Genomic DNA, 21,891 nt, shown 5'->3' with positions numbered 1-21,891 from the left:
ACTGCCTGTAAACCGAGCCCCTTTTATTAAACCCTTTACTTAAAAGCGTCGTTTTTTAGATGCTGATTGTTTCTCATTGAAAATCTATTTTTGGCAGCGTTTCGAGCTGAAGGAGTGAGCCTTAGTGTCGTTAAACATTCTGTAGTGCTTACAATCAAAGTACTTTAAGTGTAAATATATTATCTTTTAGTAGTATTCATTTGGCTTTGGCTTAAACATCTAGTTTGGACATACTATCTGCTAAAAACTTACAATACTATACTTTTAATAAATAGCCTTTCTGTATCACATTCTCACCACTGAAGCAAGTTCACTCAGCCCACATTATACTGCTGTATGCATTCATACTTCACACGCTCGGGTCCAAAGATAGTAGAAAAACTTGAATTTATTTATGACACACAGCTGTGAAATGAACCTCGTCTATTTTACATTAATCCTGATGGGGGGGGGGGTGGGTGTAAAGGCTGTAAAAGGGAAAAATCACGGAGGGAGTCAGGAGAACACAAACAGGATGGGGAGCAGCGCAGCATTGTAACAGGAATGCTGGGGCGGGGGGGGGGGGGGGGTCACAGGTCACAGGATTTTTTACTATTTTTTTTAAGGTGCTTTTTTTGGTTTTGTAAAAATAATATCTTTAAAAATTGTATATATTACCAAGATATAACACAAGATTTAGAGAGCATTGGCTTCACCTGTATCAGAATAAATGCCCTCTGTCTGATAAAAGAAGTTCAATAAGAAATGCTTCAAGAGAGATTTTAGAGACTGAGATTGTGTGTGAAACAGGAATAATCCTATAGGCAGATCCCATCTAAAAATCTCTTATAGACCTCTACTACCCCCCCTGTGGGGGAAATTCAGAAACTGCACTTGGGCCCAGTCCAACATCCAGCATAAACACACACACACCACTGGCACACATCTTTAGGAATCACAATGGTAACAGTGAGCTCTTCTTCTTGTGTGTGTGTTTCAGTCACGATGGTCAGGCACACATTGAGAATGTGTGTGTTTATGTGCCTAAAAAGGTCCATCCTGGAATCATTGTCCCCAGCCAGGGTCTGGCTGAGGTTTAGGCTCCTTTGATTGGCTCTGGCCTCTCTGGCCCTCTCTGCCCAGGTCCTCGCACAGCTCGCCCATGTCCATGTCGGGTAGATCCTCCTCAATGGGTGCAGCTGCAGCGTCCTCACAGTACAAACACTCCTAAAGAGAGAGACACACACACACAGTTAATTATCATTTGCGCTGTTTCTGTCAGTAAATGCAGATCTAGCTGCTTGCAGATAAACTGTGTGATCCTAACCTTCACATTAATAGCTGCAGGGAGGCCTCCTCTCCTCATCCAGGGATGCTCCTCCACCAGCTCTCTCCGCTGTTCTGAGGTGAAGTGAGGCTGGCTCTTCTGCATCTGCCTCAGCCTCTCCTTGTCTTCCCTCAGCACCCTCTGAATGTCCCTGTTTGAAAGCAGTTGTTTAATGCCAGAAGACATCAGAGGTCTTCAGAAACGCAATAAAATAATGTTTTAATCTCCATTAATAACCAACCTGGATGGCATTTGATACGTCATCATGACCTTGTCGTCAGCATTGGCCATGAGCAACCAAAGAGGCTCCTGCAGAACGTATTTGATGAAATGCTCCCCTTCCCCCTGAACTGAGACTTTGGGCTGGGACTTATTGCCTTCTGAGCCTCCTTCGCTTCTCATTTTGCCTTTGACCTTTGGGTCATGCTCCAGAGAGTCGATACTGCCGAAGTACTTGCTGGTGTTGCTGCTTCCTAAAGGTAGTAGAGAAGGAGACAAGGAGGTGAAGAAAGTGTAAGAAATGTTCGTACACAGTGCCATGTGAAAGGACTTGCATGTCTTTAGCTTCTGTCATGTTACAACCACAAAAGTTAACCTATTTCATTGGTCTTGTTTGTCAAGCCCAAACAAAATAGTGCATCATTGTGAAGCAGTAGGAACGGTGAAATTCATGGTTTTCCACATTTGTTTTTACAAATACAAATAAAATGAATTAGATGACCTCTGAAAACACACTGAGGTTTGTGGTTGTACCATGAAAAAATGTGGAACAGCTAATAAGACATTTTTAAGCAACTGTATATTTCTTCTATTTCACAGCTGTAAGTATTCTCCTGAGGCTAATTACTCAGATGTTCCTCAGCTCACCTGTTCTGCTACCAGATGCTCCACTAGCCGAGGTCTGAGAGTCGTTGGAGCCTGAGCCTGATGCTGAGCCTGAACCCAAACCTGAGCCCATGGAGCCAGAGGTGGCTGATCCGGTGCCAGAGTGGGTATCCTGCTGCTCTTGTAACAGGATGTCAAGTAGGTCACAGGATGAGGAGTTATCATCGCTATGTGCCCCATCACCTCTAGGTTCCAGCTAAAACAAAAGATACCTCTTAGTCTCAGGATGAAATGCTGGCATGAGTTACTTTCTAAGGGCATCAAGTTTTCGGTGCCTCTCACCTGTTGGTGATTATCAGTCTTAGCTGCGCCTCCACTCTTGTCCCCTGCGGCCCCTGGCCCCACTACTGCGCCACTGCCCTGACCTCCAGGTGGGACTGCTGTGCTGTCCTGCCTTTCAACCGAGCGTTGCCCCTCCTCCATGCTCAGCAGATTGAGCTGCAGGGGTGAGCTGCAGCGTGACCCAAACAGCGGAGGGGACGTAGTGGGCTCCCTGGGTCCCGAAGCAGGGGTGGAGGAGCGTGAAGCTGGTTCCTCTCTGGGCTCTGTCGTGGGTGCTTTGGTGTGCTCGGGTGCTTTGGTGTAGGGGAAAGGTTGAGCTGGATAAGGAGCTTGGGCCACAAACGGTGTCTGCACTGGGAAAGACGACTGGGCAGCGAAGCGCTGCTGGGTAGTGTATGCGGTCTGAGGAGCCGGAAAAGGCTGCTGGGTAATGTATGGGGCCTGTGCAGCGTGGAAAGGCTGCTGCAGAGAAAAGGTAGTCTGCACAGGGAATGGCTGCTGCGGGGTGAAGGAGGGCTGTGTTTGCATTGGGTTTGCTGCCTGTGGCGTCTGAAAGGCCTGCTGGGTAGAGTATGCGGTCTGAGGAGCCGGAAAAGGCTGCTGGGTAATGTATGGGGCCTGTGCAGCGTGGAAAGGCTGCTGCAGAGAAAAGGTAGTCTGCACAGGGAATGGCTGCTGCGGGGTGAAGGAGGGCTGTGTTTGCATTGGGTTTGCTGCCTGTGGCGTCTGAAAGGCCTGCTGGGTAGAGTAAGGTGGTTGTGGTGGCGTCTGCTCGGTGAAAAATGTTGGTCTAGGTGCTGCGCCCAGCTGACCAACCTGATTTACCTGACCCATTTGGGGGAAAAGATAATTGGGCAGCACCAGAGCCACCATGGGTGTAACAATTGGAGCAGGGAATGGAGTGCTGGTGGAGGGAGCTTGGGCGTTCTGCCCTTCTCCGAAGGCAGAGGAGAGAGATGCATCAGCGCAGGAGACCTGGGCAGGCACAGCAGGTGTTGGGGGGTACAGAGGATATGCAGGCACCACGGTAGGGTAGGAGACGTTAAAAGCTGACTGGGACGCTTCAGACGGGGACCAAGAGGTCTGATTTAAACCTTGAAGTGGAGGCCGGGGTTTGCGATCGGACACAGCACTGTCTGACGAGTCAGGATGCTTTATTCGTGGTTTCTTGGACTTTCTGTTGCGGTTGCCTTTCTTGGCGGTCGTCTCTGGCCTGGTGGGGCCTTGTTTGGCAACTGCTTGTTGACCAGGTGAGTCTGAGGTGACACACACAGAAATGAGAAAAGTGAGAGATTTACAATGCCTTGCAATGTTTTATAACCATTGGATTATTCATTCATCGTGTATAAAAATGTCGCTAATGTCAACGTGTGTTATTGGGATTACATGAGACAAATCTAGACAAAACATTGCATACAAGTAATAGTGTGAAAAAAGGTGGCATGCATTTGTATTTAGCCCCCCTGAATCAATGCTATACACTGAAATTTCTGCCAATTTTCCTTCACAAAATAACTCAAGCTCGATTTGTCCAATCAAAAGATTCTCCCACCTAAACTGCGGACCTCTGCATCTCCTCCATGATACTATGAGCCTCTTGGCTGCTTCTCCAAACACTGAAACCCAGGTATAAATTTCCTTCCTTAAATATGAACTACTTGGTTTTGAGTTACCACATAAAATCCAGATTAATATACATTAGTTTCTGGTTATATCAAGACAAGATGTGGAAAGGCCAGTGAGGTATGAATAGTTTTGCAAAGCACTATATCCAGAACTTTTAAATATCTAATCAATGTTCAAACTTAATCAAAACACATAATTACAAGATTAAAAGCATCAAATGAAAATCAACAAAACTTCTGTTTTAATCTGAGTGTGATCTTAATGACGATAAACCTGCAGTACCTTCAGCGTTAGCTGGACCTCTCTGGTTAAGCAGACATGAAGAACATTCCTTCTGGAAGCTTCTGGCGTTGCGGAGCTCTCGGCAGCGGCTCAGGAAGGCCTGCTCCTCCTTCTGGGTGTGTGCTGCCAGCACCTCCTTCGTCAGCCCCAGCCTCTTGTAGGCCTCCTTCTCCTGACTGGGTGGAGATACCATACTGACCGGAACAGCCGGGGGTGCTGGGCTCTCTACAACATCTTCAATGATCTCTGTAACATAAAAAAGGCCAAATGTGTAAAACACAGCATACTGTTAAACAGGTTGATTCTGTCTTTGTGTTTTGCAGCAATTTTTAAAAGAGATTAAAGTTTAAAACTAACCAGACTCCGGTTGAGGCTTCTTGTCTCCCACATGAACGATGGTGCTGCTGTAGCTGCACTGCGAGGTGATGGACACAACACTTTCAGCCTTACTGGGCAGAGTTAGTGGTGCCAGGGTGCCCCCCACCACAGCAGCTGCCCCAGATGGGGGCTTCTTAGGTGCTTTCATGTTTGACAGGCCTGGCTGGGTTGCAAGCATCAAAGGGTCTGCACAAGATCAGAAAGGGAGACATTTCAAGAGCTGCATATGAAAGGGATCGAAAACAGTGTGTATGTGTGTGTGTGTGTGTGCACAAAAAGCCATCACACCTGGGTGCGTCCCCTGAGGCACCTGCATACCATCTTCTGAGCCCCTCTTGTCATCATCTGAGTTGGATGACGTGGTGTTTGATGAGAACTGGTATTTCCTCTTCACTGTGATGGGGACATTACAACTCTCCAGATACCTACACGTAGAATCAAAGATGGTTTGATCTAAATGTTCAGCAGAAGTTACATACACTGAGTAGAGACCATAAATCCCAGTCACACACCTAATGACACTGTCGAGGCAGCTGATCTGCTGGTAGGAGCACACAGTCTGGTCTTTGTAGGTGAAGCCGTCCATGCTGGCTCCAGTGTTGTCTCTGACCTGTGAAGGGGGGGCAGAGTCCCTTACAAGGACCCCTGAACTCCTCTGAGCTGCAGACGGAGAGAGAGAGAGGATATGTCAGAAAATGCACCCCAACAATAAGGACAGCTTTATATTGACTGGAGCTGGCTGCTGTCTAACGCTGTTGAGCTGGATGTCACACAATGATGCTGAACTGAAGGTTTTAGCTGTTTTTGAGACGCCGCTGTATAAAATGTTCAGATAATGTTCAGCTATAAATGCACTTGAATGTTTCTTTTTCATTTGAGTTTGTGACTTTTAGAAGTTGGTAAATTTTATTTTTGGTCTATAAACCATAAGCTGCACAAACATTTCTATTTGTTTGGACGTCTAAAGCTTAGAATAACCAACGTTCATCCATGTAAGCTTTCAGAAAAAGTGGTTTCAGATCGCTGCAGGCTTATAGTGAGATATGAAACTGAACTTACTGTCAATGGTCTTTCTTTGCTCAGCTTTGGGCTGCCACATCGAGGAGGAGCGCATGCAGACCTGGGTGTCCTGGTTCTTCAGCATGTGGACTCCCTTACAAATCTCCTGAAAGGTCCTCGAGGGCTTGGTCTTTCCCGTCTCCTCAGTCGTGCTCCCTGCTGGGACATTTCCATTGCTTTCGCTGGATGAGCTGATGTTGACCTGCTGCTCGTGGGAACCGTTGCTGCCATAACCACTGGAGCCTATGTTGTGGACCGGCTGCAAAGAAGCAGACTGTTAAAGGAAGGAACTGGTTTCCTCCTTGTGGAAAGAGTTAACAGTATACGTGTGTGTTTACGTACTTGGAGCAGCAGCCTGTGGATCTGCTCGCTAATATCCTGGATGTCTGAATCCATCATCTTTCCTCCATGGAAAGCTGGTGCTGCAAAAACATCTTCGTTGACAGGGCCCCTGAAGACCACAGAGACATCGGGTTATCTACCTTTTGCACCTGGATTAGTAAGAAAAGTCGCAAATTTAAAGCGACATGATGGAAACACTCACATGCGCACTTTGTGCCTCCCGATGACGAAGGACACCTTGCGGCTCCAAGGATTCACAAAGCTGGACCAGCTGGTGTCGATGGTGATGTATTCGCCATTTCGTGCACAAAAACGGATCGAGGAATGGTCAAAAGGCTGACCGGCGCACTGCAGAACTGCAACAGAAGATAGCAAAATAAAAGTTAAAAGCATGAATGGATGGAATTCCTGAAATCACTGGATTCAATCTTTGTAGCTACACACAGCGCCTTGGAAAAGTATTCATACTCCTACGGGTGACACAACTGGTCATGCAACAACCACAAATGAATGTCCAATGAAGGTACTGGGACAGACAAACACAAAGCAGTGCATAACTGTAATGAAGTGGAAAATAATATGTGGCTGTCAATATTGTTTTTTACAAATAAAGGCCTAAAAAACTAAATGGAGCATACCTTGTTATTTAGCGCCCCTAAAAACAAACATTTTAAATAATCTCTGCCAGTTACAGCTTTGGGGGTCTGCAAGCTTTTTGCCTATTCTTCTATGCAAAACAGCTCAGGCCTGGACTTTGACTGGACCATTCTAACCTGAAAATACTTTGATCAAATTGTTTCTACTGTATGTTCAGGTAAACTCAACCTCTACCCCAGTCTAAAGCCTTTGGCTGTCTCTAATAGGTCTTCTCCCACTATTCCTGTATTTTGCTACATTCATCTTTCCATCAACTCGGAACAACATCAGTGTCCCTGCTGAAGAAAAGTCGGCGTGATTGTGCCGACTAATAGTTGTCCTTTTAAATTCTTCTTCCTGAGCTGTGCATCTCTGCAGCTCCTTCAGAGTAACAGGGTTAAATTACATACAGGTGGACTCTAATCAGGTGAATTCTGAAGGAAATTAGTTAATTCATAAACTGGGCTGGTTACAAATTCATAATTCATTTTTATTCATCAAATATCTGAGAACCATGTGTCGTCTTCACGTCACAATCTTGCGGCAACTTGTGTGCGTCTGGCACATAAAATCCTAATAAAATACATTAAAGTTTGTGTTTGTACCGCATCAAAATGAAACAAAATAGGTGAAGGGGCATGAAAACTTTTGAATAGCACATGTAATTACATTAGTAGGAACAGACAGAACACAAAGTGCTTTCTTACTTTTGCGATGCACAGCCAGCATTAATGGCCGGTCACTGGGGTGCACATTAAGCAGTATGGGAGTCCCGATCAGGTCCTGAGGGAGGTATCCCAGCAGAGGCACAGCCCTGCTCAAGTAACAAAAACAGCTGTTTTACTGTGGAGCCGTACAACGTCATTAAACCTCCCGTTCATAGAACTTGTTCCAGTCCACCCACCTCTCATCGACATCCTGGAACACACAGTTAGGAGTGTGTGTGGTGGTAAAAATACGTTTGTCTGGAGGAATCCTGGGGGCTGAGCAAAGAGGAAAGAACAATAATTTGTCAGGAATCAAAATAAACAGATTAAATACTTCAAGACTTAAAGTCACTCGATATAATTATTGTAGAAGATCCAATATGATCGGACATAAAGCTGAGCAATGAGTAATCTGATGTTCACACAGAGTCACTGATAGGAAACAACTGATCAGATTATTACATTTAGCTCCTAACTAGATGCTACCATCTTCATTAAAGAAGCCATTTTCATCAAATTAATTTGTATATTTGTTTCATATTTATGTTTCCAGAATCTGTGAATAAACCTGCTTTAAGAAGAAGGGAATTATTGAGTTGGAGCTCGTTAGAAACCTCAGCTCTCACCTTCATATCCAGAGTGCACCCTCTCCGCCAGCAGGAGGCAGCAGAACTGTTCCTCAGACAGCTCAGCATCTTGGACTTTCATCAGGTAAGGAGTCATCCGGAAAGGATAGTACTGGAGATCCCCCTCACGCTCCTTACCGCCGCTGCAACATCAACACAGCGCTCTAGTATCAACTTCACGCAGCTGAAAACTTGAACTACAACCATGTTTGTTTTCTCTCAAGTGTTTTTTAGTTCAGTAATTAGGATTGAAAGTGAAGCCGTGCTTCTCAGCTCAATGATTTTTGAGCCACAAAAATTAAACGTTTAAAGCTGAATTGATGTCTACAATGGATTCATGCTTAATACATTCGATCACACATAAAATCTAATCTTTATACCCTAATCAAGTACTACTCTACATGAAAATCACAAATTATAATAGACCGATGGACTGGCCACTAGGTAGGGATGCCTCCCCCTCCACTTGGCTCTGCGCTGACTAAGAGTTGGTTTTGAGCAGGAAACTATGAATCAAAGCAGCTGCAGCCTCTCTCACTCACCTGATGCGACAGAAGAAGGATTTCTCCTGCATGCACTCTGTGGGAGACGACTCTGGAGAAGGGAAGGAGAGAAAGTGCCAACAAATGATTAGCTTGACCTCTTCCAGTCTGTTCAGAATAAATATTCAGATCCTTCGCTGCAGCTGAGAGGTTTTTCCTGAGGTTTATCACTGCACTTGTCTTCGAAGCTTCTGACTTCCCTGTGTGTGACAGGTGCTGGTAAATATGTAAATGATCTTACTAATTAATAACTTGCAATGTGTTCATCTAGCCTATGTGTGTGGGGCTCGTTAAGTAATTTCGCACAACTTGGTGAGGTGGGTTGTGTTTCATGTGGATTTGCAACGTGTGCTCCCCCGGCATTAGAAATGTGTGATCTAAGTGCACGCCGCAAGGAAGTAGGAAAACCTTCTTCCTTCGCTACAGCTGGTACCTGCTCCGGTGCACATGCTCCATGAAGGGAGGCGGTACGGTGTGGTGAAGCTGTAGAACACGCTGACGTCCTGAGGCGTCAGGAACTCCACAAACTTGGCATTGCTGAAAACTTCCCGCTTACAGTTCAGTATGGAGGCTGCCTGGTCTGAAATGTAAACAATCTTCCCGGTGATGAGCGACACCGCCACAGCAAATATATCCTGGAGGCAGAGATAAAAGGATTTATTAGCAACTACTTTTCCAGCTAATGAACTAGGGACTACCTCTGCAGTCTTAAGAGTGAAATCAAAAGAGATGAAGATTGTGGTTTTTCCTACAGAGTCTCCCAGATTGTGGGCCGGTGTTCCTTTGGAGGCCCTGGTGTGAACTTTTAGTGCAGGGCTTCAAATCCCAGCTAAAAGCCAACCTTTTTGTTTTTCCATGTAAAACTAATTTTGTGTTGATTCTCCTGTTTTAGGAATCTCCTTTACATTGTTTCAGTGTTCATGTTTCCTACTTCAAATGATGGCTTTACTAATGTTATTAATTACTAACAAACCAATTAGCTTCACAAAATAAGGGACTTGTGACATCTGCTATTAGTTGAATATACAGTTAGTAAGTAAGTAAATTAAACAGGGGGCTATTAATGATAAAAACAGCATCAATTTATTGTTTTTAAGATTATGACCAGAAAATGCCACATCATAAAACTCTTTTAAAGAGATGGTAGAGAGGGCCACAAGGTGTTGAATAGATCAGAGTTTTCTCTGGTTGTTTTAAAGAACAGAGTATCAGCGCTGCTTCTCTACCACCTTTGGCTTCACGCTGTCTTTGAGCCTGATATACAGAAATGTTAGTAAGGACTGATCAGTGCTATAGCTACAATCTATCTTTAGCTGCTTTTTGTTTCAGAACCCCAAGCTGAGGTTAAAGACCCTGCCTTGAAGTGCCGTGAACAGCCGTCATACTTACTGTGTTTTTCAGGGTGTATTCTGAGGTGATGGTGTTAATTTCTTCAATGGTGTATGACGACACATCGAAGCCAGGAGGCTGACTGTTATTAATCATCAGCATCTGGTAGTATTCCTCGTTAGCTGTGGAGTCCAGACAGATCAGATCACCATTAATCACTCTTATTATTTTCAAAATATTAAAGTAAAGATGCTCATTTTAAAAAAGAAAAGCTGATGTGAGTGAGTCTTACCTTTCACTTGTTTGATACACCGCAGGGCATATTTCAGCGTGTTGACAGTGTTGGATTTGCCCTTACTCCTCTTTTCTGAAGGCAAGTGCATCTTGAGCTCCTTGAGAATCTTGAACAGCTCCTTCTGAGTCTTGGCTTTGGCCGACAGTTCGCTGCTGCATGACGTGACAGAGAAAGACGTGCAGGTGTCAGGCATGACAAGGTCTCACTAGAAATGTCATGCTCTGCATTAAGATGGCCAAAGAGGGGATAGGGAGCGACTGGGAACGGCTGAAAACACGTAGACACTGAGCTCTGATGGAGTCAGGTACTAACCTGCAGCCGCTGGTTGAAGGGTTGTCCTGCTCAGAGCTCACCAGGCTGAAGGCGTTGAAGCTGCTCGGGGGAGAAGGGCTGTGGGAGTTGGAACTGTAACCAACAGTAGCAGGTCACGTTAATCAGGGAAAACCAGGAAATGTTCAGAAACATTCATGCTATAAGAACAAACTTTTGGAGCTCAGCTTGAATGATGTTCCCTCTGCTCCACACACGGTCCGAACTAGCTCAAATATAGACATTCATTCAACTACATAATTCAATAAGTGGTGTTGAAGGTTTGGGATTGTCTGGTAACTCGACTTTATTAAGCAGCACGTATCTAACTGACCAACACCAAACTCAGTGAGAGATCTTGCCATGAAGTGGAAACTGCTGGAGCTCCATTGTCACTTTCCGAGGTTAGGTTTGGTTTTATTGGAGCACTGTGGTGGGACCATTATAATGTGGGCCCAATTGGCTCCCGGCAGTACTGATGCATTACATAAAGTGGATGTAAAAACAAAGCGGGATGACTACATCCAAATTCTTCCACTTGGCCTCAGCTTAACAGCTTGTTGCATTAAACTTGGACCCAGTCGGGTGATCCAACAGGACGATGATCTTAAACAGACACCAAGGGACTTTGAACCAGGTATTAGTAATGGTGTATGTACTGTACATATTACAGCTAATCCTTGTTTTTAAAAATCATTGAAGTTGTTTGTTGTTCAGTCAATCCAAATCATTTAAATGAACAAATGAATTTGACATCCATGTCCGTAATGCGTGGACGTAAACCTATATCTACCTTATATCTACACTTTTTAATATTTCTTTAATAATGAGAGATTTCAGACATAAATATGAATGACATCCAGATGTCCTCATGGCTATCCGACTGTACCAAAAATCTGACATTTTACATTCACAAAAGCTCCTCCAGCTTCCTGCAGAAGAACAAATTTGAACCTGGTTTATCTGATGACCCCAATGAGTTGCTAAACTGTTTACAGGGATTTGTCTTTCCAACGCTGCATCTGTCTTACTCAGTTTAAGATCTTTTTCACTTTAGATATTTGTAAAGTGCAATGATCCAATCAGGAGAACAGACCCTGTGGTAAGTCCAGTGGACCTTAATTCCATGACCCAGTTGGTCCTGGCTCCCATGGTGGGGAGGGTAAATAAAACTCCATCTATCATGATTCAGTGCATCTGATGAGCCCTCACCTCTTGTTGCTCCCCGATGACTCCATAAGAGCAGAATCCTTTCCGTTGCCATTTGAACTGCCCACGGACTCGTTGCCATGGGACTCATTGCCGTGCGATTCGTTGCCGTGGGATTCTGTCCCACTCCCACTCGAGCCGCTGCCACCCATCTCTACGTCCTCGTGTAGACGCGTCCGTTGGTGCTTCCTGTCACCGTGCGAGGAGCCCAACGAGGCTGGGTGCTCATGGCTGCTGTCGCTCCCCTCAGAAGCCAGTCCTAACTCAGGTTCTAGCTCCCCCCCGTCCTGCCTGCCACACCCCTCGCTGTAACTGCTCGCCATGCGGTGTAGCTGGCTCAGAGAGCCACGCAGGGTGCCTCGCTCTTCCTTAGCCTGGAAGCCGTCCAGAGTTGAGAACCGATAGAGCTTTGGGTCACTGTCCTCAGACATGAACTGGCAGAGGATGCAAGATTAGGTTAGTGTCCACATGGCAATGCCTTGAAGTGCACGGCACTGAGGTGGAAATAGAGTTGATGTCACAGCAGCTGAGGAGCAATCTGTAGGAGGGGAAAAAAAAGATGCATTTACTCAAATAGACCCTCTACAATGAAGTGCACCTGTAGTAACGGCAGATCAATAGTAAAGAAACAGTCCTAAAAACAGAAGCAATCAACGTGGACCAACTCAAACCATCCATCAAATCTACAAAGGGCTCCCTTTGATGTGAGCAGACAGGCTTCACTCCCAGCATCACTAAAAGATGCTGGGAGTGACAGGCAACAACCGAGTAAAGTTCACTTCATTTCACACACTGAAAGGCAGCTGCCATGCATCGTTTAAAAGGGCTGTTCTGACAGGCTGATATTTACCCTTTCCAAGGGGATTTAAGCCCCTCACCGCCGTGATACGCTTAAAAGACCTCTTAACATTAAAGGTTAGCCCCCAGTAATAAAAATGATGCTGTCAAAACATGACAAGACGCGGGACAGTTACCTGCATCAATACATACCGAGCTTTCTAAGCTAGTTACTAATATTTTTCATCCTACCATTCCTATGGTTTAAAGTTCTTTTAATGAGTTTTCTCAGGGTGCATGAAGTAACACAGCACTAGTCCTCCTGCTGCTTGCTGCACCCTGCTGGTCAGCTTGATGAAACGTAGTCTACTACGCTTATATGTTGCTTAGAAGAAGGACAAGGGCGGTTGCTTGGAAATATTTCTGCATGCGAAAACCAGTAATGTGGAAACTGAAGGAGGGACACCCTGATAAAAAGATTTCGCACAATAAGCAACACTAATACTAATTTTGCGAATCAACTTGGGCTACAAATGTGAAGCATTGTTTTACTTAACACTGGTCTCTATGAAAATAAACTAAATAAATATGACATTTAGCAATTGTTAAGTTAATATTTTGTCTCTGTATTAAAACTAAAACAATAAATACATGTTATAGATGTCATTATTATAACTATAGTTATCAATACGTTACATTATTTTAGAGCCAACTTGATTATTTGTTGCTTTCTGTATTGCTAGTCTACGTTAATGGCATCATAATCCTTTTCTGGCCCGTGCAACAGATGACACAAACAAATATTCAATCTCACACACATCATCTGGACCTACTTGAACCCCAGGATATTCTTTGATATATATAAATAATACACTTCAGAGCACCTGTGCAGGTTTCAGTCAGATATCTGTTCTCTGAAATGAACATGGTAAAAAAAAAAAAAAAACACAACAGCAACAAAAATCCAGATCTCTGCAGCCCTCTCCTTTTCCTCTGCAAAGAAACAAGACTTGGAGCTTTTTGTGTCTGTTCAGGACCAGTCAGGAAACCCCAGCAGCAGGTACTAAAGCCAAATCTGAACAATTTCACTGTTCTCCTGCTGGCCTGTATCAGGTTACAGCTATTTATGTAAACGCACACATTCAGCAGCTTGTCTATTCCAGGCACTTTACATAAGCCAATTTTTCTGTCTTCAAAATAAGCATGTTTCATGTTTTAGATGTATTAATAAGCCAGCAGGTTTTCTACCTTGCCCACACATTCACTCTCTTCCTTTGAGATTACCCACTGATACGGTTTAGAGCGAAAACAGCCAAGTTGTTCGGCACAATTTCCTACTGGCTGCGATCAGAGAGCAAGGAGCCTCAACAGGTTAATATGACATCAGCAAATTAGAGCACTATATTAGGGTGGTGGGTTAAAAGCACATCAGGGTTCCTTATATTGTACATTAAAAACAATTCATGAATACCATGTTTCTGTAACAGATTTACAGGATGTGGATTGTGGCTGACTATATATATATATATATATATATATATCTCACTGTCACTGATGATTTACTGTATGCAGCAAAGTATTGAGAAAGTCAGTCCGATAAGGAATAACTGCAGGACATGTTCAGAAAATAGATTAACATAATAAAAGATGGAATTTCTGTTCTTTTGTATGAATTGTTTTCTTTTTCAGTACAATCTAACCTGGGGATGTAGCCGATCCCAAAACTTAAATAACATCAGCAAAATACATGTTCAAAAGCTTAATTAAAATCATCCACAAACAGCAAGGATCTGAACTCACCAGAAAGACTTTCCTCCATAAAAATGACAAGAAGTCCCACCAGGGACAAAATGAGCAAATGGCCTGTTTAAAGAAAAAAGGTTTTAAAAGTCCTTTCAGATGCTGTTCATTAAAATAAAGACATAATTCCCCCTAGCAGCACATAAAATAAATAGATAACACAGTGAAAGTGAAGTGCCAGTGCTTCCACCGAGCCCAGTTCCAGAGTGAGCGCTGATCCAGCCAGCAGCCTTAGCACAGATCTCAGGCATTATACAACTTGGCTCCAGTCACATGGATTGTGCTATAGCTCAATACAAAGCTGAAAGAACCTGTTTCATAAAACCACATGTTGGTTTTTTCTTTCTTTTTCTTTTTCTCACTGTCCAGGAGTGCATTCTTGCATTATTTTAAACAGAAATGACTCATTTCTAAATTTGTGCAGCATAGGTTTTTGAATGGAATTTATTGCATTTCCACATGAAGCTGGAAAAAGACTCCTAATTTTTATTTCTTGACTGGAATATTGATAAAAGTGACGTAGGTCTGCAATAACTGGTTAGCTTTTTCATTAATATTCATTTAAAGAAAATGTGTGCTGATGTTTGATGACATCTGTAACAGCTAAAATAATTAGTGACCCTGAATTAAAAACTCTCAGTGGTAATATAGAGACAACATTTATATCATAATTCATATTCAGCTCAAGCTTTACTTTTGGTTCTCTAGGAGTGAAATTGCATTAATATCATTATTACTTAGATCTCTTGTTCAGTAGACACTTGGCATGGGATTTTTCTTTTTTAGCAGGAGATTAGTTTGTTTGATCGGTTAAAAATGGATTAAAATAGCAATGTAATAAATGTATAAATCTTTAAATATCGTCAACATGACGTGTACATTTTCCAAATAAATTGAAGCAACAGATCAGACTTTAACTACAACACCCAAACACTTTCTCCTATATGGTTTAGTAAGATCTGGCACTCCCATTGTCTCGGCAACTGAAACGGAGGCACTAATGTAATAGTGTAAGACCAATTACATGTCAAATATAGGTCTAATATACTAACCAATACGTCGATATAACTGTTGGATTTAAGAAAATAATGATAAATTGCGTCTTTATTAGGTATTACAAACCATCCCTCCCTCAGCTCCCAAAGACCTGCTATTCACAATTCACAGACACGTTGACCTGCAATCCAGTGCACGGTACATTGACACAGTTATGTAAAAGTAGGGTTACGGTTAGAAACCCGCCACGGATAAGACGCTTTTTAGCAACAGGCGAGTTAATTGACTAAAACTAGCTTGGTCCTTGCTATGTGAACGACCAAAAAACGAAAAACAGCAAGTTTTTAGGGTTTAAAGCGCAAAACGTAGAGCAGTCGCGATCTCCGCGCATGCGCACTTATTTTTTGGGGTTATGCAACTTACGTTTTGAGCTCAAGCTTTAAAGCCAGTAAAAACTAAGAGGTAAAAAAGCCGGATAACTAACCTGTGCTGTTGATGTGAAAATCGCCTTTCCGTTCGTATCTAGGGAAAAGAAAAAGCCAAACCGACCGATGTAGAAAATAGACGTTTAAGGAAACCAGTATTCCTCAATGGGAAAGCGGTTTGACTGACTGACACGGTAGCGCTCGGTTCCTCCCCCGCTTTCTTCGAGACTAACCCGCCGGCCAATCGGGGAGCTAGACTCGCGACCTCAATTCAAGACTCCTCCCTTAGACTGTCCCGATAGGTGACCAGCTTGTGGTTTCCATGGAGAGCATTACGGAACAACGACCCCGGTAGCTCATTGGTCTAGAGCGCTGTCCGTCGTTTTATATAAACAAGGCAGTTTTTGCACGTGGAATCTCATGTTCTGTGTCACAGCGTGTAGGAGCTGGGCCGTTACGACTGCAAGGAATTACTGGGTCCCAAACAACATATCAAATGGCGCAATTACATAAATGCAAAATGTGGCAGTGGGAAGAAACAAGTAACAACGAAACAGAAATAATATTTAGTAAAAGATCTGCAAACATAGTAGGAAACAGACGATGTAGTCAGACTGAGTCCATTATAACCCAGGTTAATTCCGGCATAGCCTACTTGTAGAATGATTTTTATATGGAGGGAGACGTCAGAGAGTTTCTCTGCCGGTTAACAAGATCACAGAGCGTTTCTAATAGTTTGCTGCGTCACATCTGGCATTGTATAGAGGTTCATTGAGCAGCAGGAGCATCTTCCAAAGGTTTTTAAAAGGATGGTCTGATGGGGGCCGCTAATTATTTTGCTCTGCTATACAACTGACAGTTTTGTATGTTGTACCCTTAGTCTACTTTAGGCAAATGTAATATTTCTGACTCCAAACAATAATAATAGCTTTCTTTGAGTTATTACAGTTTGATGGGGGGGCGGGCATCATTTGCCATACTTCATAAAGTCAGCTAACAAAACTGGGATCAGGAGCATAATTAATGGGAATTTAATGGATGGCAATGTTTTCAGACCATAATATGCATGTACCTGTGAGATTTATGCCTTTTTATCACCAGTTAACTCCAAAATTCATCCACAATTCTTGAAAATATTTATGTCCCCAGATTTCAATGCATGTGCCATACTTTAAGGAGACTGGTATAAAATGGTTCATTTACAGGGGTGAGATAGAAGTAGAAAGGGCCAAAGTGGCAATGTATTCGTATGAACTGAGGGTATGAAATGTAAACTTGGCCCAGACCCACATGAGAAATGTAATAAATCTTGCAAGTAATTGGAAACTGCTATTCATTTTTGTAAAGTATCTAAAAGATGTAAGGCTTTCTGACTAGTAGCACAGTGCAGTGGGGAGGGGGTGGGGGTTTGGATCCTTGCCTCCCACCTGGACCCCCTTTGGGGGCATCACTGTTGAGGAGACATGAGATGCCCGCATGGAACAAGCATCAGATAAAAACTATTGCTAAACTGAAACTTTAGCAAAAAAAAAAAAATGTGCGCAAACATCATGCATGGAAAGTTCTTCAACGTGTAATTTAGACAAAAATGTTTGTTTGCACATGTTATGATGATGGGGACGTTGCTTTGTGCCAGACTTGACTCATAATAGTTTGCTTTGAGTGACTTAGGCTCTAGAGCACACATTGCACTGTTACCAGCATGGCAGCCATTAAACCATATTGTATCTTTCTCAAGCCAAGAGCCTCAGCAGAGTGGCTCACTGTTCAGAGCTTTAGGGCTTTTTGAGTGCTGTAAAGTGCCAGTTTCAACAAGGCAGCCATTAACTTGCCTGCTGAGGTGATGCTTCAGCCACAACAGACCAATCTACTTTATGCTCAACAGAGCAAACAACCTAACAACAATAATGTATTATGATGCTAAAGATTGATTAGACGGTATAATTATTCTTTCCTTGCTGGGCATGTAGACAGGAAGCCTCCCCATAACCAACCAACCAACAACAGATCCATTCATTTGTGGTTATTAGTGTGGGTGGAGTAAAAGAGACTGTAAAATGGGATGGATTCATGAATCACACCATCACTTCACCATTTTCTCCAAATTACACACTTCACAGGCTGGTAGGGGGGCTTATAGGTAAGCGGAGTTCCTAAAGAAGACTTAGTCATGGTGTGGGTGGGTTTTTATTAATGATGGTCATAATTACATAACCAGAAATCCTCTAGCCTACATTTGATTAGCATATATTTGCATACATACAATAACACTGCATGATATCTGATTATTCATTCTCTATTTCTACAACAAAGCATCCATCGCATTGTTTTGCAAGCCTGTGGCCTCCCTTTCCACAAACTCACTTTTCAAGAAAGAGGGTGCAGTGTAATGACTACACTACTACACTGGATTATGGGAAATGTAGTATAGAATTTTATTTCATTTTGTTTGTCTTTATTTTCATCATTTCTTTTTTATGCAGTCTGCTTGCTGAATAACATGACCATAAACAAACCTTTAATAAAATAGATTTTGGTAAATTAATCATTATGCTGTAATTCTTTTAAGTGATTTATGAGTCCACCTCTATTGCTGAACCCATTTCCCATACTGCTAGGCATATGTGGCCTGTAAGATCAACAGATGTGAACCAATAAACCCAGTTAGTTTAGGTGTAATGAAATAGTCACAATCTAAAAAGAAATAACTGTATCGATACTGGTCAACAGAAAGAAAGGTCCTAGTTTTAATGAACTAAAATGGTTAGACCCGTTGCTAATAAAACTGCTTCAGCTACTTAAAATGGATGAAACTAAATGTTAAATATTTTTAAGCTCAAGCTGGGTCAGAATTGACAGAAAGTATCGGTAATAATCAGTTTTCATGTTTTGCCACAGATTTATAATTGGATTTACTGTATGTCTGGGCTTTCATTGGACCATCCGAACACATAGGCATACCTTAAAGCAAAATATTCCATTGAAGCTCTTGCTCCAAGTTTAGGGTCATTTTCCTGCTAGGCCAATCCCAAGCCCAGCCCAGCCTAGCCAAGCCTTCATCAGGTTTTCTTACAAGGACTCCCTTGTATTTAACTTCATTCATCTTCTCATTTACTCAGATTAGCTTGACTCTCCCTGCAGAAGAAGAGCATCACTACAGAATAATGCTGTCACCACTCTTTTTTTAGAAGGGATGCTGTGTTCAGTTGTGGTGAGGTGTTTTTCTCTGGACACATGGTGTTGCACCTAAACTGTCTAACCAGACTGCATTTTTCACCATTTTGGTGTGAGTTTTCCACTCCATGTAGAAATTTGCATATATGTCCAGAAACCATTATGTTAATGTCATTTTACCTCAAACATGTTCTTCTACAGGTTTGTGCCCAAACCTGTAGAAGAACATGTTTCTACATGGCTTGAAGAAAACTGCAAACGGAACTTTTCATGTCTTTCTTTCACCAATGGCTAACTTGTTGCCGCTCTTCCATAAAGTACAGATTTGTGAAAATCAAAACCTAGTTTTCCTGGTGACAAAATTGATATATTCTCCTTAGCTGAAAGTCTCTGCAGCTCCTCCAGAGTTACCATAGACTTCATGGCCGTCTTTTTGACTTATGTCAGTGCCGGTGGGCAGCTGTTTTAACCGTTCTTTTTTGTTGTGCCACACCCTTTCAGTTTCAGATGATGAAAGTCACTTGACCAACATGGAGGCAAACCAGCACCCACACAAATAAATCTCACATAAGAGCAATTTAGCGACACCAGTTAACCCATTATACACGTTTTCGAACTGCTGGAAGAAACTGAAACCCCATTCCTGAACAAAGGCAAAAATACAAACTCCAGCCAAAAAGGCCCCAGCTGAGATTTTGAACTTTAGCACATGTTGCAAGATATAATTGCCCAAAGTTACCATGCTGAAGTTGTGAAAAGCTCAAGGGCCCAACATACAATTGTTTTATTTAGCAAATCCAGACTGTAACCTCTGACACTTTTTGGAATGTCCTGAGAATTTGTTTTTAAGCAGAAAGCATCAAACACTTCAAACGACGCATTGAATACTTGTTGGGAAATTGAGGCAACTCTGAACAACAATTAAAAACACTGTTCAGCTTCTGAACGTGTGGAATGTGCAGAGATGTACCTAATCTGTGTAGCCTCTGGTTTAATCACACTTATTCCATGGAGATCTTCTGTCAAACCTTAACAAAAGATTTAAAGAATCATTTTGTAATCAGGTTACCAGATTCTCGATCAACAAATTGTTCAATATTTTAACAGCAGTTTTTATTCTAATTGAAATCAGGCTTGTATTGCTGCCACGTGTCCTATATTTACAGGCCAGTATCAACCAGTTCAAAGACTACGTGGAGTTGAAACTGCACAGTTCGCAAAGCTTGATATAGCACATCCGTCTCAAAGAAAAAACAGGAGCTGACAAAATCCATGCAGTATGTAGTCTATTTCAAAGCTCTGTAATTCAGCTGATTAGTACCTTGTTTTCAGGGGCCTTGGGGCTTTTATAGAAGATGTCTCAACCCTTTAATGTGATGCTCACATTTCTGCCTGTAAATGGCTTATCTTCTGTGTCCACAGTCTGTGGGGAACCTTGACTAGCACTGTAGGTTACTTTATTACAGAACTACTATAAAGAACAGCTCAGCGTGCAACAACTGCTGCAGCTTTAGGTGACAGCAATCAATTACCGAAAGCTGAAGTCGAAGGCTTTCCTGTCATTTTATACCAATTGTGGTGTGGGGAGTGCAAAAATAGACTTTAGTTGAAAACAGAAAGGAAATAGGCATTTAAAAGAAATGTCATAAGCATTTGAGGGATTTACAAATTACATTTCCATGCAATTGATTCCATTAAAGTGTGAAATAGCAACAGTGATAAACATGTAAAACTGTCCAATTAATATGTGGAGTCCATCCAGACAAGAGATGAAACATTAATTACCCCCCAATGGGACATAATAATGTCTAAGTTCTCAGAAAAACAGACTTCGCTGCTAAAAATGACATGGATGCACCAAGCTGTCGTCTGTGTCCACATCAAGTTGTGGAAACAGAAAGGATTTAGCAGAACCTTTTACTTACCATAACATTTTCAAGGTTGTGTGCAGAGTGAAGGCGGTTTGATTGGTGAGAGCTCAGCATTTTAATGCTACTGCAGCTATGGAGAAGCTAATCTAATGGCTGTTTACACTTTTTTGTCAGAGGTGCGAGTTCATTCTCACATTAGCAGATGACTTTCTGGCCCGTTGGTTCAGTTTTGCTGATGGTCACAAAATGTTGCCTGACTCATCAGTTTATGTAGACGGACATGCCTCACTAGGTTTGCAGTTCTCTTATTTTCACATGATGAACCGAACAGTGAAAATTCAAACCTTGGGATATTGTTTTGTAACCTTAACCTGCTTTAGGCTTCTCCACAACTGTCTGCTGTGTTCCTTGATCTTCATGAGGACGTTTGCTCTCCAATGTTCTCTAGCAACCTCCGAGGCCTTCACAAAACAGCTGCATTTATACTGAGAATAATTTGCACATAAATGACTGTTTACTAATTAGGTGACTTCTGAAGGCAATTATATGCACTTAATTTTATGTAATGGTATCTTGGTAAAAACTGCCAAATACGAATACATGCTGCAGTTTTCAGATATTTTCGGGAAAAACAGTTACATGCTACTTTACACAAGTTTGTGGTTGCAGTGTCGAAAAGGGAGTACCGACTTCGTTAAGGCACTATCAATTGTGACAAACTAAAGAACAGAAAAAGGACAAAACTGTTAACGGGAGTAGCTCTTTTTTACCCCCCCCCCTTTTTGCTTTGTGTGTGTAATTTTATTATTTTGCTGCTAAACTCATTTATTAACCATACCTTTGGCTTTATTTTAAAACCCCCTACAACTGCTTCAACAGTCAGAAAGTGGTGTGGATATTTCTGCTCAGGAATCAATAAAATGGCATCATCATTGCTTAGACAGAAATAAAATGCATGATGCTGCCCTAAGTAGGCATACAACATTGAAACCCACATCCAGAGCAGAAGAAGAAAATTCACCCAGCTGGACATGC

The 21,891-nt window shown here is 42.5% G+C and overlaps 1 protein-coding gene across 2 annotated transcripts; it reads right to left on the bottom strand.

Moving 5' to 3' along the window:
- Positions 1 to 112: 112 nt before the first annotated feature.
- Positions 113 to 16,043, bottom strand: LOC124884193 (period circadian protein homolog 2-like). 2 transcript variants are annotated; one of them, XM_047391947.1, is made up of 24 exons: positions 15,871 to 16,043; positions 14,391 to 14,453; positions 11,817 to 12,351; positions 10,608 to 10,700; positions 10,293 to 10,447; positions 10,061 to 10,182; positions 9,105 to 9,306; positions 8,672 to 8,723; positions 8,130 to 8,272; positions 7,701 to 7,779; positions 7,504 to 7,610; positions 6,363 to 6,516; positions 6,161 to 6,269; positions 5,819 to 6,077; positions 5,272 to 5,419; positions 5,048 to 5,184; positions 4,739 to 4,945; positions 4,382 to 4,627; positions 3,209 to 3,729; positions 2,474 to 3,031; positions 2,174 to 2,387; positions 1,548 to 1,779; positions 1,307 to 1,457; positions 113 to 1,206 (listed from the first exon to the last, which is right to left on the bottom strand). In XM_047391947.1, exons 3-24 carry the CDS (start codon positions 12,242 to 12,244, stop codon positions 1,045 to 1,047), a joined length of 4,479 nt encoding a protein of 1,492 aa, XP_047247903.1. In that variant the 5' UTR covers positions 12,245 to 12,351; positions 14,391 to 14,453; positions 15,871 to 16,043; the 3' UTR covers positions 113 to 1,044. The 2 variants fall into 2 exon arrangements, with proteins under 2 accessions (XP_047247903.1, XP_047247902.1); XM_047391946.1 differs by lacking the exon at positions 14,391 to 14,453.
- Between the last annotated feature and the right edge of the window lie 5,848 nt (positions 16,044 to 21,891).

The sequence above is a fragment of the Girardinichthys multiradiatus genome, chromosome 18, assembly GCF_021462225.1.
Source record: "Girardinichthys multiradiatus isolate DD_20200921_A chromosome 18, DD_fGirMul_XY1, whole genome shotgun sequence".
Classification (NCBI taxonomy): domain Eukaryota; kingdom Metazoa; phylum Chordata; class Actinopteri; order Cyprinodontiformes; family Goodeidae; genus Girardinichthys; species Girardinichthys multiradiatus.
Note: the sequence above shows the minus strand (reverse complement) of the source record. Positions and strands in the feature narration are given on the sequence as shown.